The 20508-nt window shown below is 46.3% G+C and overlaps 1 protein-coding gene across 1 annotated transcript in view; it reads left to right on the forward strand.

The window, feature by feature from the left end:
• Window positions 1-20508, forward strand: part of ANKRD31 (ankyrin repeat domain 31) — a 300863-nt gene that overhangs the window by 223323 nt on the left and 57032 nt on the right. The window contains exon 25 of the mRNA XM_077287427.1: window positions 18650-18790. Within this exon, the coding sequence (XP_077143542.1) occupies window positions 18650-18790 (141 nt within the window). The remainder of the gene's footprint in view (window positions 1-18649; window positions 18791-20508) is intronic.

Genomic DNA, 20508 nt, shown 5'->3' on the forward strand with positions numbered 1-20508 from the left:
AGATGAAACGTGGATGGGTCTTTCAGCATGATAATGATCCCAAGCACACAGCCAGGGCAACGAAGGAGTGGCTTTGTAAGAAGCATATGAAGGTCCTGGAGTGGCCTAGCCAGTCTCCAGATCTCAACCCCATAGAAAAGCTTTGGAGGGAGTTGAAAGTCCGTGTTGCCCAGCAACAGGCCCAAAACATCACTGCTCTAGAGGAGATCTGCATGGAGGAGTGGGCCAATATACCACCAACAGTGTTTGCCATTCTTGTGAAGACTTACAGAAAAAGTTTGACCATTGTCATTGCCAACAGAGGATGAATAACAAAATATTGAGATGAACTTTTGTTAATGACAAAATACTTATTTTCCATCATAATTTGCTAAATAAATCTTGCCAAATCAGACAAGGTGATTTTCTGGATTTGTTTTCTCATTTTGACTCTCATAGTTGTGGTCTACCTATGATGTCAATTACAGGCCTCTCTTATCTTTTTAAGTGGGAGAACTTGCACAATTGCTGGCTGATTAAATACTTTTTTCCCCACTGTATCTAGATAACATAATCATTTATTCCGCCACTTTTAAAGATCACCTTAACCAGCTGGAACCAATACTGGAGCAGCTTCAAAGACACTGGTTAAATGTCAAACCTCGGAAGGGTCTCTTGTTTAAGTGCGGGAGTTTACCCCACCGCAAAGAAGGTAGTTGCAGTACAGAAGTGGCCCACCTGAGAGAACTTAAAGCATTCATGGGACTAGTCGGATACTACTGAAGGTTCACAAAGCTTTTGCCAAGATTGCTGTACTGCTCAATGAGTCACTGCGGGGGATGGACCGGGGAGTCAAATGTCAGCCAATCCAGTGGTGCCCACTACATGTGGATGCTTTTCAGGCTTTGAAGATGGCACTGACGGATGCTCCATTCTTCACCTACAGTGACTTCTTTCAGTGCTTCATGCTGTACACCGATGGAAGTCTGTTCGGACTGGGGCAGTTCTGGTCCAGGTGCAAGAAGCAAAAGAAAATGATCGCGAATGCCAGTCGGTTGCTGAGACACACAGAAGAGAATCCGGACAATTACAGTTTGTTCAAGCTGGAGTTGCTGGCGCTAGCATGAGCCATGACAGAAAAATTTGCAGAGCATTTGTCAGGGTCTGAAATACACGTGCAAACAGACAACAATCCCCTGGCCACCAGGAAAACGTGAAACTGGGTACACTAGAACAGCGGTGTATCACGAGAATGTCTAAATTCCAGTACAAGATCTCCTACTGGTCTGTCCCAGTGTCACCACCCAGCTGTCGGTGGACCCGGGACTAGTGGCTCCATCCCTGTCCATTCCACTAGGGGGCACGCTAGCTCGCCCTGTTCCCCGGGATACTTCTGAAGGTGAAGATGTTGGACCACCCTTGCCTTATCTCCTGAATCAGCCCTCCGTCTGCTCTCTTCTCCCACTCTGATAAGAGGGGCACTACTGTGCACCACAGTACACCAACCCGATGAAGCATACAATTATTCACTCACATATAACCAAATTATGAGGAGGGAAGGGAATTATCAGACTTACAAACAGTCACAGATAACTCCTTCAAAACTCAACATATAAACACCTCCTCCAAGCCATGCAGCAAAAGCTAGCTCTGACATGGTGTGAATCAGGACCCAGATTGTAAAGGGATGGGAGTGGCTAACCGAGCTCAGCTGAGAGCTCCTCCCAGAGTTTCCAACATGGCCGATTAACCCCTGTTCTGCCAAAATAAATAAACATCATTTAAAAAGAGGGAGAAGAGCTTATTTTGAGCACAGGAATAGGAGCAATCAGACACTGTGGTTTTCAGGCTCCTCTCTGCTGCGGTAACCCTACGACACCCAGAACATACATGCTGACACCCTGTCATGGGTCACCCAAGGTGGCTGAAAAAGACATAGATGAATAGCTCAGAGGCGACGAGGTTCCAGACTTCAAACGCTTTGCTGCAGCTGTAATAACCGCCCAGGAGTCTAGAGAAGATCCCAGACCCACCCAGATTTTGGGCCATTCCCAAGACGAATTGATACATCTGCAACAGTCTGATCCAGAGCTAGCAAAACTAAGAAAATGGATCCTTCCTGGAAAAAGCCTGACCAGGAGGCCAGGACTGCTTTACCCGCAAGCACCCTGCAGATCTTGGGCCAGTGGTAAAGGCTCTTCCTGAGAAGTGGCCTGCTGTGTCTGATTATTGGAACTTCGCACAATGGCTTTGAATATTGTTTAGTGATGACTGACCATTTCATCCAGTTCGCAGTGGTGACCCCCACCTGGGATCTGACAGCCGAAGCTGCCACTGGGGTCATATGTCCGGACTTCATTCTTATATACAGGTGCCTTAAGCAAATTCACTCCCACCAAGGGGCCTGCTTCTAAGGGCGAATAATGGACAATCTGTATCGTATCTATTGGATCGACAGGTCCCAAACTACACTACTACTCAGAAGGGAATGAAACCTGTGAACGCTTCAATCGGACTCTGTTACAAATGATGCATACCCTGGAAGATGACAAGAAGATGAAATGGCCCGAATTCATGTCCAAGTTGGTGTGGGTCTATAACAACCAAGTCCACGCGACCATGCTTACACTCCCTATATGCTGCTGTTTGGTGAAGTGGACAACAGTTTACTGAACAGGGGCTGGATTCGGAGGACCCCTATCTGGTCAGTAATCAAAGTACCTGGATCCGAGAACCTTAACACAGACTTCTGACAGTAGGGGAGTTGGTCGAGCAGAAGTTTTGTGAGGTGGACAACCCCTTTGTCGGGTGGACAGCTCCAGCCAGGGAACCATGTGCTGGTGCGAGCCAAGCGAACAAGAAATAATCTTGATCACTGATGGGAAGCAGTACCCCACCGGGTAGTGAGGAAGATTCACCAGAATAACAGTCTGAGGTCAGGCCTCAGGGAGATGAAGGAGCATTACCCCGGTTAATACTCCAGATCATCTCCCCAACAGAGGTGGCCGAAGTTCCCCAAAGGGTAGTGTCGGAGGAGGACGGATGGGTTAATATGCCGTTGAATTCACCGGAAATGCCAACTTTGCTCTTGAATGAGACAGAATGAATCAGGAGCCGACTCACAATCTCCGGTGGCTGGGTCTCCAAATACTCCAGAAGTGCATTTACAGGAAAAGCCCCACAGGGCTGAACAGGCCAATGCCGGAGTTCCCTCTCATTGCTATTCTCAAGATGAATTTGTCTGGTCAAAAATACAGGAGAAAACCTGGGAGTGCACTCAACTGGTGGCTGAACTTGGGGAGAAACTTCGAACACCCAAAGATTCCACTCGCCAGAGGACTAACGAGCTAAAAGGGGGGAGGAATGTAAGAGGAAGCAGTGAATGAAGAGCCCTTGCAGGTTGTAACCATTGTAAGGAAAGACTGCCTTCTGCTGGACAAGCGCAATCAGGTGAAATCAATTTATACCTGAAGAATTAAAGGAGATGAAGCTTCGTGTGCTGGACCTGGTCAAGTGACTCGCAGGACAGAGTTCCTGGATATAAAAGCCCTGCACGCCAAACCGCAGGCAGATTTGGCACCAAGAGATGGAGAGGGGCAGACGTGGATCAGGGATGGTGCGGAGGCCAGCGTGAAAGGCCTCAGTGGCACATCTGCACCACCAGGGTAAATCCAAACAAGGTTCAGACTATATTCTGGAGTACCCAGAGTTCCGGTTGTGCCAGTCAAGACTAGGACCTATGCCGGTCAAAATAAAGAGACCAGAGACGTCGCCTATCAAGAGTTGAGCCCCAGTCCTCTCGGCTCCAGGCCCAGCAGATATTTGCCGACATTCAAGCAGGAAGATCCGCGAGGAGACGACGGCTAAAGAGGCACACCTGCGGTTGTAGGGCCCTCACTTCCAGTTTTCACATATGATACTGGGGCAGGCTGGGGCAGAACAACAGGTTGAGAGGGGGCCGGTTGGTGTATGGGAGACGCAGCACGCTCTAATAGACTTAATCAGAAAGACTTGCAGCCTAGCAGGAAAACCCGGTGACACCCACTAGGGCCAGGATTAAACATAGAGAATATACGTGGTAACTCCCGTGAATGGTTGTACCACCTTCGTGAAGTGGAGATTAATATTTATATTGTGAAGAATTTTTGTAGCTATTATGCTCATGTCATTTTTACGTTTATTGTTTGATTTGCTTTATCACTGTTTCAAATTATTGTAAATTATTGCATTTAAACAGAATTATATTGTTCACTCGCTGTTCTTGCCTTGTGTTATCTGTGTGTTGCATCCGGTCACTTGCATCACACACTTACTGACCGGCATCACTAAACTTGCTGATCGGCTGTCGTTTATTAGGCTGTTTACACAGGTAGATCACTTTTCAGATGCCACGGAACGATGAGTAAATAGATCATTCAAGGCTGCCATTGTTCTCAGCAGTGCAGAGACTGTTTACAACGGACGATGGGCTGATCAGAACTAGCGTTTTACTCATTCATCGGGTGATTGGCAAACTGTTTAAACTGAAAGATTATTGATAAGCGAGCGTTCCTAGGTACGCTCGTTAATGATTATCTTACAGTACAAATGGACCCCTAAATCTAAAGATGGTGTACTTACTTTAAAAAAATTATAAAGTTATTCTGATATTAGAATTAGTACAGCTACCAGGCAGGAAAACTTAAAAAATGGATTATGCAGCCTTTCTATCATGGATTTTGCCCTCAGTGATCATATATTTAGTCACCTATTCTGTGAGCAAAAAACAATTGTAGTGGAAAACCCCTTTGAGGGGTTAATCTATAACAGATTAAATCGTTAACCTATGTATGGGTATTTATGATTCATGTCAAGTACATTGTGCTGTTTGAAAATCTGAAATGTTCTACCCTACGCTATATTTTATATTTCAGCGCATGTTCAAAAAGACTGAGGTAATCTCCCAGACTTCCTTCCAAAGGAGACCTAGTATCATATAGTCAAAGAAAGTATGTGAGAGAGTTCCATACTGACAGTGAATGAGATAGAGATACAATACCAGGCCTTGGTTGAAAAGACCTAGTCTTATATAACCCCTTAAACCCATTCACGCCCAGTCGAATTTTCATCTTTGTGCTTTTTTTTTCTTCTTCCAAGAGCTATAACTTTTTCATTTTTCCTCCAACATAGAATTAAAAAAGGAAGGGTTTTTTATTTCTTTAGGGATGAGTTTTCATTTTGAGTAACACCATTCATTTTACCAAATCATTTACTGGCATATGGAAAACAATCAAAGTGCAGTGAAATGGCAAAAAAAGCATGGCTGATGTTTTATGGGTTTTATTTTTGTGGTGTTCATTGTGTGGTAAAAATCACCTGCTCCATGATTCTCCATGTCACTACAATTATGGTGTATATCTATATATATGCAGTCATGTCCGAAAGTGTTGGCACCCTTGAAATTGTTACAGAAAATGAAGTATTTCTCCCAATTTATTGCAATTACACATGTTTTGTTTTACACGTTATTTCCTTTGTGTGTATTGGAATAGCACAAAAAACGATGATTAACAAGATAAAAAGGCAAATTTTTCATAATTTCACGATAAACCTCAAAAATGGGCCGGAAAAAATTGTTGGCACCTTTCCAAAAATGTGAGTAGAAAACTTTGATTCAAGCATGTGATGCTCATTCAAACTCACCTTTGGCAAGTAACAGGTGTGGACAATATGAAAATCACACTTGAAACCAGATAAAAAAGGGAAAAGTTGACTCAATCTTTGCATTGTGTGTGTCACACTAAGCATGGAGAAGAGAATTATCTGAGGACTTAAAGGGAACCTGTCACCCCCCCAGGCGTTTGAAACTAAAAGAGCCACCTTGTGCAGCAGTAATGCTGCATTCTGACAAGGTGGCTCTTTTAGTTCTTGGTGCTGTAACTGCAGAAATAATCCGTTTTGTAATTTGTCCTAAAAATACCCTTCTTCAGTCCTGGAGGCAGGCCTTTCCCCCCTACTGCAGACGCCACACAGCCGTCACTCAAGTCTTCTTGGCGCCGGGCGCCGCCTCCTCAGCGCTGTTTTGAAATGAGCCGGCGCCTGCGCTCTTTTCTCCTGCCTTGGGCAGGCGCAGTGAGCGCTGCCCGTCCTCTGTCCTCATATGCAGTCTAGCTGACTGCGCCTGTGTGGCCGCCCTGCCTGTGAATCCCAGTCCCGCAGTGTCTTCTGATTTATTCACATTGCAGGGCTGGGATTCCAGATGTTTTGGATGGAAACAAAGTGCTGGAGAGTTCTAAAGTGGCCAGCAAGGAGTCCCCATCTAAATCCCATTGACCACCTGTGGAGAAATCTTAAAATTGCTGTTGGGAGAAGGCAGTCTTCAAATATGCGAGACCTGGAGCAGTTTGAAAAAGAAGAGTGGTCCAAAATTTTAGTTTAAAAGTGTAAGAAGCTTGTTGAAGGTTATAGGAAGTGATTAATTGCAGTTATTTATTCCAAAGGGGGTGCAACCAAATATTAAGTTAAGAGTGCCAATAATTTTGTTCGGACCATTTTGGGGGTTTTAGTACGAAAATGTAAAATTTGCATTTTTTTTCTGTGTGTTCCAACACACACAAAGGATTTAAACATATAACAAAACGTGTAATTGCAATAATTTTCTGGGAAAAATACTACATTTTCTGGAACAATTTTTCAAATTTTTTAAAACTTCTTTTCATTTTTTACTTTATTTTCATACTCTTAGGTGACTTGAACCTGCAATATTTTTTTTATTTCGCCCCATAAGACATTTAGAAGTAATACTCGTTTTTAGTAAGTGTTAGGCCAGGGTCACACAGCCATTAATTCTCTCATGCGAGATAATCGGGGCCGATTATGCAAATACTCTCTGATCAAACACTGTCAAAGATTGATCTCAGTGTCAGTGCATTATGCTCCAATCCTCTTGCATGAGAAAATCGCAGCACAGGTGAGGTGAAGACGGTGAAAGTAATCTATCCATCTTCTCTATTGCCAGCATCCACAGTAATTGTACTGCACTTGGATAACATCCGAGTGGAGTCTGTTGTTTCACATGCACTCATAGACTTGGGTGTGTGTGAGCCGAGTCTCGCTGCATACTCTGATTGTTTTCTCATGCCGCATTGGCATGAGAAAAAAAATTGCAGATCTGCTGCGCTGCCTCGTAGTTTAACATTTGGCCGAGTGCTATGCGATAAAACATCAAATTGCACTAGGCAGTGTTATACGCTTGTGCGGGCGAAACCTTACTAATTGATGTATTGGTAAGTGCCATAACATCATGTCCTTGTAACAAGGTGGCACGGGGTGGTAGTCATGGGCGAGTTGGCTAGGTCACAGTCAGTGAGCACCCCGGTCTCTTGCACGTGAAAAGACCGTTCAAGTCCCAGCCCTCTAGCACAGTCAAATTACCTTCAGCACTTGGTTGCTCTCCACACAGGAACGGCGTTCTCCATATGCATCACACAGCACACTCTGGTTCCAACAGTAGAAAACTTGTTTATTAAAGATTAAATGAAGGAGGGGCGTGTCCTAGCTGGCCATGTGAGTGGACACAGGTAAGAGTGCTCCCGCTGCTAAAGGGACAAATATCCTGTGCAAACGTTGATTACCGGACTTTTTTGCCACAAACCGGTTAGCTGAAGGTCTGGGGAGCAAAGCGGTGCTGAGTGGTGGATCCGGCATCAGAGGCAATTACCATTCGGAGGCAGAAGGATGCAGGTGCTGGCGATGCAGGAGCCAGCCAAGATGGCGCCGAGGTCAGAGAAGAAGCTGACAGGGAGAATGCCGCATGTCAACGGCAAATGGAGGTGGTGGCGAAGCTTCAGCAGTATGTCAGAGTGGAAGCTGCGGAGGAGGCAGAGCAAGGAACCGGAGTTGGAGCTGATAAGGAGGAGGATACAGTCCTGGCTGCAAAGCATGAGGTACAGAGGGGGAAGGAGAGAGGCAGCATGGCGGGGGCAGGAGGGGGGCCTGAAGTCTTAATGCAGAAAGAGGAGCCGACCCTCAGAGACGTTGTGCTGATATCCTCGTGCCAGCAATCCTTGAATTCCCTAGCCCTGCAGATGCAGGAGGTAAAAGGGGACACAGCACAGATTAATGCAGCCCTGCAAAAGATGGACAGACATATGGGAGCGGTGGAGGAGAGGGTGAGCACGGCAGAAGACCACATAGTTAAACTGCAAAAAGCTGAGAAAAAGTTCGCCCAAGCAATATCAGAGCTCGCTGCCAAGAATGAGGATCTGGAAAATAGATCCAGAAGGAATAATATACGTATAGTGGGGCTGCCTGAAAAAACTGAGGGGAGAAACCCCACAGTTTGTTGAAAGTTGGCTGCTGGAGAAAATTGGGGGCACAGTGCTGACAAAGAGCTGAAAGAGCTCATAGGGTCCCGCTGCAGCCCCCTGCCCCAGGAGCGAATCCCCGTACCATGCTTGCCAAAATACTGAACTACAGGGACAGAGACATTATCCTCAGAAAGGCTAGAGAAATGGAGGATCTGACGGCTGGAGGTCAAAAGATTGCCATCTACCCAGATTATTCTGCTGCAGTTCAGAAACAACAGATGAAATTCACTGGGGTTAAGAGACGACTGAGGGAACTAGGAGTGCAATACTCTATGCTGTTCCCCACAAAGTTGAGACTGGTGGCTTTTGATAAGACACACTTTTTCCTGACACCGGAGGACGCTACCCAATGGATTGATACTAATGCGAAAAAACTTAAAGGAAAGGGCGATTGACATCTCGGCGAGATCCGGGTGGGAGTTTTTTCTCTGTTGCTGGAGGAGGGATTTGCGTTTAATGGCACATTGGTTAAAGGGTTGAGCAGCGGTTGAGGGCTCGGCTGTGTCATATTGAGTGATTGACCGGAGGGGATAGTAACGATTAATAAGTATGGGGGAGGTGGGTTATGCCGGGTACTGCAAATTGGTTTGATAATTTCTCTACATGTTTATTTAAGTTGGAATGTTGGAAAAAACAAAAACTGTGGGAAATTCGGATTGTTACTGCAGCGGGAGGCGCATGGAGAGGGTTAAGTAAGGGAGAGTGTTCGCAATCGGCGGTGGAGCCCCACTCTTGATGAGAGGAAGAATGTTTTGTATTGGGTGGGTTAGGGGGGCAAGTTAGGAGTTGGTAGGGGGGGTGGGAGGCAGAGGCGTAGCTAGGGTTTCAACTTAGGGGGGGCAAAACATCTGAGTGGGCCCCTAACCAGCTAACCCTGATTACAGCTACGGTTGCGCACTCTAGTTCTGAATATAGGGGAACCTCAGAATATGACCCTACTGTTATTGAAAATAAATCTTTATACAAAAATGAACATTGACTTTACAGCCATATTGTGACCATATGCAACTTTGATGGTCACAATACTCTGAGTGCCCCTATAACAATAATGCTTAAGTGCCCACTTAACATTTAATAATGTCCCCTAAGTTCCCCCATGTACTGCTCCATTATACACAGTATGGTGAGCTTAAAGCTTCCCTATTTACAGTATGATGATTCTATAACTCCCCTATACACCGTATGATATTCCCACTGCTCCCCTTTACACAGTATGATGTTCCCACTGCTCCCCTATAGATAATATGAGCCCAATGCTCCCCTATACACAGTATAATGCTGACAGAACTCCACTATAGAAAGTATAATGCCCCCCAGAGCTCCCCTATATACAGTGTAATGGGCCAACAGCTCCCATATGCACAACATGCCTTCACAGTTCCCTATACACAGTATGATGGGCCCGCAGCTCCCGTCAAACAGTATGATGTCCCCCACAGTTCCCCTGTACACAGTATGATGGGCCCACAGCTCCCTTATACACAGTATGATGGGCCCGCAGCTCCCTTATCACAGTATGATGGGCCCGCAGCTCCCTTATCACAGTATGATGGGCCCGCAGCTCCCTTATCACAGTATGTTGGGCCCGCTGCTCCCTTATACACAGTATGATGGGCCCGCAGCTCCTTTATACACAGTATGATGGGCCTGCAGCTCCCGTCAAACAGTATGATGTCCCCCACAGTTCCCCTGTACACAGTATGATGGGCCCACAGCTTCCTTATACACAGTATGATGGGCCCACAGCTCCTTTATACACAGTATGATGGGCCCACAGCTCCTTTATACACAGTATGATGGGCCCACAGCTCCCTTATGCATAGTACGATTGGCCCGCAGCTCCCTTATACACAGTATGATGGGCCCGCAGCTCCCTTATACACAGTATGATGGGCTCACAGCTCCTTTATACACAGTATGATGGGCTCACAGCTCCCTTATACACAGTATGATGGGCTCGCAGCTCCCTTATACACAGTATGATGGGCTTGTAGCTCCCTTATACACAGTATGATGGACCCACAGCTTCCATATACACAGTATGTGTGCACAGCTTCCTTATACACAGTATGATGGACTCGCAGCTCCCTTATACACAGTATGATGGGCCCGCAGCTCCCTTATCACAGTATGATGAGCCCGCAGCTTCCTTATACACAGTGTGATGGGCCCGCAGCTCCCTTATCACAGTATGATTGGCCCGCAGCTTCTTTATACAGTGTGATGGGCCCGCAACTCCCTTATACACAGTATGATTGGCCCGCAGCTTCTTTATACACAGTGTGATGGGCCTGCAGCTCCCTTATACACAGTATGATGGGCCCGCAGCTCCCTTATACACAGTGTGATGGGCCCGCAGCTCCCTTATACACAGTATGATGGACCCGCAGCTCCCGTATACACAGTATGATGGACCCGCAGCTCCCGTATACACAGTATGATGGACCCGCAGCTCCCGTATTCACAGTATGATGGACCTGCAGCTCCCGTATACACAGTATGATGAGCCCGCAGCTCCCTTATACACAGTATGATGGACCCGCAGCTCCCTTATACACAGTATGATGGACCCGCAGCTCCCTTATACATAGTATGATTTGCCTGCAGCTCCCTTATACACAGTATGATGGGCCAGCAGCTCCCGTATACACAGTATGATGGACCCGCAGCTCCCTTATACATAGTACGATTTGCCTGCAGCTCCCTTATACACAGTATGATTGGCCCGCAGCTCCCGTATACACAGTATGATGGGCCCGCAGCTCCCTTATACACAGTATGATGGGCTCACAGCTCCCTTATACATAGTATGATTGGCCTGCAGCTCCCGTATACACAGTATGATGTGTGCACAGCTCCCTTATACACAGTATGATGTCCCTCACAGCTCCCTTATACATAGTATGATGGGCCCGCAGCTCCCTTATACACAGTATGATGGGCCCGCAGCTCCCGTATACACAGTATGATGGACCCCCAGCTCCCTTACACACAGTATGATGGACCCCCAGCTCCCGTATACACAGTATGATGGACTCACAGCTTCCTTATACACAGTATGATGTGTGCGCAGCTCCCTTATACCTAGTATGATGGGCCCACAGCTCCCGTATACACAGTATGATGGACCCCCAGCTCCCTTACACACAGTATGATGGACCCCCAGCTCCCGTATACACAGTATGATGGACTCACAGCTTCCTTATACACAGTATGATGTGTGTGCAGCTCCCTTATACACAGTATGATGGGCCCACAGCTCCCTTATACACAGTATGATGGGCCCGCAGCTCCCTTATACACAGTATAATGGGCCCGCAGCTCTCGTATACACAGTATGATGGGCTCACAGCTCCCTTATACACAGTATGATGGGCCCGCAGCTCCCTTATGCACAGTATGATTGGCCCGCAGCTCCTTTATACACAGTATGATGGGCCCGCAGCTCCCTTATACACAGTATGATGGGCCCGCAGCTCCCTTATACACAGTATGATGGGCCCGCAGCTCCCTTATACACAGTATGATGGACTCACAGCTCCCTTATACACAGTATGATGGACCCGCAGCTCCCTTATACACAGTATGATGGGCCCGCAGCTCCCTTATACACAGTTTGATGGGCCCGCAGCTCCCATATACACAGTATGATGGACCCGCAGCTCCCACATACACAGTATGATGGACTCACAGCTGCCCCGGTCATTTACTCATCCTCCGGCGTATTCACTATTTTGTGGCACTGCTGCAGTGCCGCTGCTCAAACTTGTGAGCGCAGCTTCTGACTGGCCAGAAGTTAGAAGCTATGTCACAAGCGCTCAATGTAAGACTATGAGGCTATGTGCACTTGTTGCGGATTTGTGCTGATTTACTGTGGATTTCCTGTGTTTTTTGTGCAGATTTCACCTGTGTTTTACTACCTGCAGAATCCTATACAGGAGCAGGTGTAAAACGCTGCGGAATCCGCAAATAGAATTGACATGCTGCAGAAAATAAAACGCAGCGTTTCTGTGCGGTATTTTCCGCACCATGGGCACTGCGGATTTGGTTTTCCATAGGTTTACATGGCACTGTAAACCAGATGGAAAACTGCTGCAGATCCGCAGCGGCTAATCCGCACCGTGTGCACTTAGCCTGAGAGTGAGAAAGAGGCCAGAACGAGGCTCCCACAGACTCACACTGATTAGTGACCTCTGCGCTGCTCCATGAAACACTGGAGCCTCGGACAGGCCACAAACTGCAGGAGACAGAGCCGAGACTAAAACAGATGAAAACGCCGGAAGGTGAGTATCAGACAAGGGCGCAGGGGACGTGGATTTTCAGCACCGCTCCAGCAATGAAATAAAAAATAATGCTGGAGTGGTGCTGTAAATGTGATGCAGCTCCTGGTTACTGTATGCGGCTCCTTATACTAATACTCATAAAAGACCTAGGTGGTACGTATCAAAAGCCCCCTACCATCCCCCCATCTCCAGCCAGCAAATATTACATGATGGAGTACATATAATATCATAACAAAACATTATAATATTCAGCCCCCAGTGACCTGTCTCCCCTCCCCCACTTCAGTATCCAATACCCCCATCATCTCACATCCACCCCTCAGTGCCCTGTCCCACCTCACCCACCTTCTCCCCTCACAACACCCCCATGGTCTTACATTCACCCCCCAATGTCCTGTCTCCCCTCCCCCACAATACCCCCATGGTCTCACATAGTCACATTCACCCCCCAGTGTCCTGTCCCCCCCTCACCCACTTTCAGCCCGCACAATACCCCACGGTCTCACAGTGACATACCTGAATTTAATAAACCTAATAAGTTCCATCACCACTTACTGATGAAGTTTGCAGGCAGGACCAGGAAGTGTAGTGTAATGCAGGGTGGGCACTAGGACCCAGCTGCCTGAGCCAATCCCAGCGTGCACAGAGTGAAGAAAACTGCCGCGGGGAAAAGCTTCATGTTCAGGTCAGAGGGGCGAAACCATTCACTGCAGGGGGGAGACTGCAGCCGGCCACTGTGCTAGCAGCGTGCAGAGTCTCCGTCAGATAGGAGCAGACATTATACTGCTCTGCTCCTATGCGGTGTTCTCCTGCCTCGTCACAGAAGTGGCCCTGGTTCCCAGTGGGCCCCTTCATGTGACAGGGCCCGGGGCGATGGCCCCCTCTGCCCCCCCAGTAGCTACGCTACTGGTGGGAGGGATTAGACAGCTCATACTTGGAAAAGTGGATACTATGAAGGATGATGAGCCGTATGATGGGGGACCGCATTAAAATATTGAGTTGGAATGTAAGAGGCCTAGCGGATAAAACTCGGGCGGCAAGTCTGCAGTATGTTCGAGAACAGAGGGTCTCAATGATATGCCTGCTGGAGACACATTTAGTGTGGGAAAAGGTGGATGTATTGAACAGGCGCTGAATACAGAGGGCATACCATTCTGCCTTCTCTATGTACTCTAGGGGTGTGTCGGTGTTGGTACCTGTGGGAGTGCAGTATGAAGAGGTGATGGTACAGGAGGATGTGGATGGTCAGTATGTGGTGGTGCAATGCAAAATAAATGGAGTGTTGATGTGTATAGCGGCGATGTATATTCCGCCTCCATACTCAAGTAAGAAAATTAGAGAGGTGCTGGAGAGGGTGGAAAGCTGGGGCCCGATACCATTTCTAATTATTGGGGATCTTAATAATATATGTGATGACTTTTGGGATAAAAATAAAAACTCCCAGAATAGGACAGTGGGACACATTACTATGTTTGGGACTTATATTCGTGAAGTGGGTATGACTGATCTATGGAGAGTTAGGCATGTTGGGGAAAGAGGGTATTCATGTTATTCACCGGCTCATGGTACTCTATCCAGAATTGATTTGGCACTGGGCAACCGTCTGTTGGACACGATGGTAGGGGATGTGAGATATTTGCCTAGGGCCCTCTCGGACCATAGTCCAATTGAGGTGGAGTTTCGGCCGATGGGGACAGGGGCCGTGAACAGGAGAGTGGAAGATTCACCCTAACTGGCTGCACAGTATAGATCTAGATAAGATAAAATGAGAGTTGGTGGAATTTTTTGAGCTGAATGATGGGAGTGTAGATGCTCTTACTGTATGGGAAGCCATGAAGGCGTACTTAAGAGGGCTGCTGTATAGAGACAGTAGTAGATGTAAGCAGAAGTCGAGAGAGGCAGAGAAGGCAGCGATTGATGGGTTGAGGGCAGCGGAGGATGAGATGGTGACACTGGGTACTCCGGAAGCTGGGAAGAGATTAAAGGCAGCTCAAAGTCATCTGGAAGAAATTTTGCTGGGTAAAGCTGAAAGGAAACGGGAATTCATGAAGCTGGCTTATTATCAGAAGGGTGAAACTGTAGGTCACATGCTGTCACTGGTGGCTTCTGCACAGAGAAGTACTTCGTTTGTCCATTCTCTGGTTTCCGGAAGTGGTACGAGTGTCTCTGAGACTCCAGAGATTTTGGAGGTTTTTGCGGATTTTTACGAGGACCTATAATCCTCTCGGGTGGATGGGACGGTGGGAGACACAGTGGCGTTCCTTGAGGGACTGGAGCTCCCGAGGTTGAGTGATGCACATAGAGAGGGCTTGGAGGCTCCTATCACGGAGGAGGAACTGGGTCGGGCATTACAGTCTATGGCTAATGGGAAGGCGCCTGGAGTAGATGGGTTTCCTGCTGAGATCTATAAACATGGGGGAGGTGCTAATTCCCAGATTAAAGGCGGTCCTAGAGGAGGCTAAGACTAGGGAGTGTCTGCCTACATCCATGAGAGAGGCCATAATAGAGGTGATTCCTAAGGAGGGGAAAGACTTGGGGCAACCTGAGTCATGTCGGCCAATCTCCTTGCTCACTATAGATGTCAAGATTCTGGCCAAGGTGTTGGTGATGAGGTTGACGAGTGTAATCTCCGGCCTGGTGCACCCAGACCAATCTGGCTTTATGCCTGATAGATCCACGGCTTCTGCAGCTTAGGTCTGATAACTGTGGCCAGAGAGTTATTGCATCTTTAGACGCTCATAAGGCATTTGACAGTGTGGAATGGGGATATCTCTGGCAGGTGTTGCAATATATGGGGTTTGGCTCGTGGTTTGTGTCCTGGATTCGGCTGCTGTATTCGCAGCCGATGGCCAGAGTCCGGGTGAATGGGGAGTTATCACGGACTATACAATTAGCTAGAGGGACAAGGCAGGGATGTCCGCTCTCTCCTCTTTTGTTTGCTCTGGCCGTGGAGCCATTGGCTGCTAAACTTCGACAGTCTGACGAGGTGTCTGGGTTTAAATATGGAATGATTGAAGAGAGGGTGGCGTTGTATGCGGACGATATTCTACTGTTTCTAGCTGACCCGGTTGCTTCCTTGGGGGGGCTATTGGGATTATTGAAAGATTTGGCTCACTGTCAGGACTGACGATAAACTGGAGTAAGTCTATTTTGTTTAAAGTGGACAACGTAGGGGAAGAGGGGAGTGAGCTGCTGGAGGGTGGGCGACTGAAGGTGGTAAGTCAATTTAAATATCTTGGGATATGGGTATTTATGCCGGTTACGGATTACATACATAGGAATCTGACTCCGATCTTAGGTGTTCTTAAGGCAAAAGTGGATGCTTGGGTTAAGCTGCATTTATCTGTGGTGGGCAGGGTGAATCTTATCAAAATGATTTTGATGCCGAAGATTCTGTATGTTCTTCATAATGCGCCAGTTTGGATACCGCGTGGGAAATTTCGGCAGATTAACTCCCTGTTCAGGAATTTGGTATGGGGGAGACAACATCCACGTATCAGACTGGAGACACTTCAGCGACCCAAGGAAGATGGGTGCTTGGCATTGCCTAACCCTGAAGTATATTTTCTTGCAGCCCAGAGTCAGCACTTAAAGGGCTGGGCGCATGAATGGTCATCCGGGGTGGTACAGCAATTAATGGAAAAGGTGACAAAAAGAAGGCCAGCAGTACAATGTCTGGAGGATGGCTCCCTGGGGGCTTTGGGGAAATTGTATCCGACTATGTTATTGATATGTAAGCTGTGGGGTAGACTAAAACATATACGTGGGATTACGGGTCTGACCAGATTCTCCCCGCTATGGCATAATAATAATTTAAAGGAGTTTGTGGCAATGGGGGTACTACCAGAATGGCAGGCCAAGGGGATTCAATATGTCTATCAGATAATTGAGCAGGGAGAGTTGAAATCCTTTTCCCAATTTCAGGTAGAATTTGATCTGGGGCCTGCGGGGCAATATTAATATTTGCAGATGAGACACGCATTTGGAGCTCAGAATAGGGACGGAGGCATCAGAAATCAAAGGGATATAGTGTTAGAGTATGTGTGTTGTGAAGGGACTACTGGGGGGGTTATTTCCACTGTTTATAAAGACTTGCTGCACACTTTCCTGTTAAGGTTTCCAATACTGGCACGAGCTAAGTGGGAGAGGGATCTGGGCCCAATGGAGAATGAAACTTGGGAGTCGGTGCTGGAGTGGGTTCCACGGCTGTCTCTGAGCGAGCCGTATAGGCTGTCGTCACAGCTTTATGTAATACACAGAGTTTACAAATCTCCGAAGGTGTTATATAAGGCAGGCTTGCGTGATGATTCTGAGTGCCCGAGGTGTAAATCTACAGATGCAGATATATTTCATATGATGCGGACGTGTCCGAGACTGGCTGCTTTTTGGTTGGTAGTTTTGAGTCGTGTGGAAGGAGCATGCAGATGCACGGTGCCAAGGGACCCGATGGTGTGCTTGTTGGGGTGCGTGAATGAGATTGGAGTGGATAACAACCTGAAGACAGCTATTGCCAGATTGCTGTATATGGCCCGGAAGGTAATAGCGCGAAATTGGATTAAGGACGAGCTGCCTTCAAGAAGAGAATTCCTCCAATATGTGAAGCAGGGCCTGAAACTGGAAAAGGGGTTTTATCAGAAAAGAGGGAAAATTGAAATGTTCAATAAGCTGTGGTCTCCGTGGCCTGCCATGGGATAGGTTTGTTATAGAGACCGGGTGAATCAAGACCCTGAATTGGTGAAAACATAACACGTGGCCTATGGTCCTAACTGAGGGGATAGTCATCCTATAGATTTGAGTGTGGAGCTATTAAACAAGGTGGGCTGTCTTATTGGGGGGTCGGGATAAGTTGGGATTGCGGGGTTCGTTTGGGGGGAAAACTTTGTACTGAAAACAAGAATGTAACATGTCAATTGTAATATTATTCTTAATAAAAATTTATTTGAGTTAAAAAAAAAAAGATTAAATGAAGGAGATACGACTTCCTGCGCTCTCCCTAGCAAAGTCTAGCACATCAACAGCGGCAGCTCCCATTCGACTCCTGAAAGTTAACAGTCCCTTGGTGGGCACTCTCACAGTCCTAGTGCCTGTTCCACTGCCCGAGGGTCCTGGGCAGCACTTTCTCCACTCCAGGGGTATATTCTGCTCCCAGCAGGGGAGCACATCTTGCCACAGCCAAGCCTGGCCGGGCTCTGCACTGCAGAAAGGGACTTTCTGTTCCTTTGAAGCTGCTGACCCAGCCCCCTCAATTAACCTCTTATTGTCCCTAATTTAATATATGCAGTACAATAAACATATTAAAAAAATTCAAACACCGCACATCACATTAGTATAACATTAATATATCAACCTACAGGATACTTTATAAGATAATACACGTTAATGCATAACTCAGTCGGGGCGCCGCATGGGGGACACGTGCCCGACATAAAGGAGAGAGGGAGCAACTGAGGGTCCACGCCACCTCCTTACATCCCCAACATATTTGTTAAAATAAACAGTGTTCAACCCCTTTAATGCCTTTTTTCATTTTATAGCCTTTTGATTCATCAGTATTAAATAAACCATGACAAACAAATGTATTATTTATTTATTTAAGAAAATAGTGCATCTTTTGATCACTAAACCTAATGATGGTAAGTGAAATATTTGCATCATTGCTATTATTTCTGATTACTTTGAGTAGTCCTATGTGGGTTTTCTAAAACATTTATGCCCGTGCTGGCAAAAAAAGATTGAAGTGTTAAAAGTATTAGTCTAAGGTATTTCTTGGCTAATTACCAGAAGTTAAAAATTAAAAAAAAAGTTTAGCTCCAAAAACATACATTTAGGAAAAAACAAATGTCCACAAAGGTGGACAACCCCAATAATCCAAAATGTATATGATTGATCCATTCACCACAATATATTCCAGCTTCTCTTGACTTACTGTGTTATTTTGTCGAAGCGCAACGCCAAAACTTTATGGTTGTTTTCTGACTCTAAATATTTAGTTACTGCCCATGTTAATATTTATTAAGTAATGTATCCTTTGTGTTTTAGGATTCCAGCCATAAAGCTACCCTGCTTTGCGATGGGCAGATAACAGATTGTTCTGGAGCAATTTTCCGTGATCCACTTCACTGGGTCAAAACTCTCTTGGGAAATAACATTGTAGTGACTTGGAAGTATATAATTGATAAGGTTAGTAGGAGTACAGCCCGAAAAATCAATGTGCTTATGGCTCTTATAAAAAAACGACAGCATGAGAACAACCCAAAAACTCTACGCAGATGATAACAAATAAAAAATGTATTAAATTCACTAATAGGCACAAAAATAAAATGAAACTATGCTAATTAAATGTCACATAAATTCAAGTATGATCTGGTGTATCTACTTAGATACAAATGAATGTATGAACTAACAAGCTGTGCTTACCTAATAGTATACCATACACATTCTCACAATTATGTGTGAAAAGAGTGTTTGAACACAAAATTAAAATTATATATCTTTATTGAAATAATGTAAAACACTTATACTAAAAAGATGCCTCAAACCCAACTAGGAGAGGCAGCTGCAGTCAAAAGAAAATATAGTATGACCTCATAGATAATAAATATTTCTAAATTTTCAAACAGAATATATGCTCATAAATTATGCCAAGATCACGTGGGAGTGTGAACAGGGAACATACAATATAATTCAAGAATAAATATCAATATTTGCTAAAAATAGCCCTTTGTTCACAAGGAGAATATATCAAATGTATTAATAATCAATCATAGATGGAAAAGTTTGTATGTTTCTACCTGTGCTTTTTCTATTTAAACCCCACCATAATACACATTTATATAGAGTTGATTGCACAGATCATACGCCACCATGTTATAAAAGTAGCCAGCATTCTAAAGATTTAGAAAGGTTCATATTACCTAAACGTAGAAAGTGTGACTGGTTCAGAGATGATGACCGCACGCTGCCACTCCTTACCCCAGGGATCTACTTTCCCCAACCACATGATGGGACTAGTGACTGGAGAACAATAGCTTGAGGCTCCTGAGACACTAACGATAGTAATGGAATTATTGCTTTTTCAGACTCCTAATCTCGTGTTTGGCCTTATGTATGCATAAGATCCAGCCCACACATCTTCCGCTAAGGGTACCGTCACACAGTGCCATTTTCATCGCTACGACGGCACGATTCGTGACGTTGCAGCGTCGTATGATTATCGCTCCAGCGTCGTAGACTGCGGTCACACGTTGCAATACACGGCGCTGGAGCGATAATTTCATGACGTATTTGCGATGTAGAAGCCGATGGTTACTGTGCGCACATCGTATACAACCTGTGTCACACGATGCAATCATGCCGCCACAGCGGGACACTAGACGACGAAAGAAAGTTTCAAACGATCTGCTACGACGTACGATTCTCAGCGGGGATCTGGATCGCAGTAGCGTGTCAGACACAACGATATTGTAACGATATCGCTAGAACGTCACGAATCGTGCCGTCGTAGCGATGAAAATGGCACTGTGTGACGGTACCCTTAGGCTACTTTCACACTTCCGTCGGTACGGGCCCGTCGCAATGCGTCGGGCCGACGTACCGACGGACGCTGTGAAATAACTGCAAGACTTGGGCAGCGGATGCAGTTTTACAACGCATCCGCTGCCCATTCTGCAGTCCAGGGAGGAGGGGGCGTACGCGACGTCGAAAATGGCGGACACGACGCACCAAAAAACGTTACATGGAACTTTTTTTGTGCTGACGGTCCGCCAAAGCACGACGCATCCGTTGCACGACGGATGCGACGTGTGGCAATCCGTCGCTAATGCAAGTCTTTGGAGAAAAAGCGCATCCTGCGGGCAACTTTGCAGGATGCGTTTTTCCTCCAAAACGGCGCATTGCGA

Source organism: Ranitomeya variabilis, chromosome 1, assembly GCF_051348905.1.
Source record: "Ranitomeya variabilis isolate aRanVar5 chromosome 1, aRanVar5.hap1, whole genome shotgun sequence".
NCBI classification, from domain to species: Eukaryota; Metazoa; Chordata; class Amphibia; order Anura; family Dendrobatidae; genus Ranitomeya; species Ranitomeya variabilis.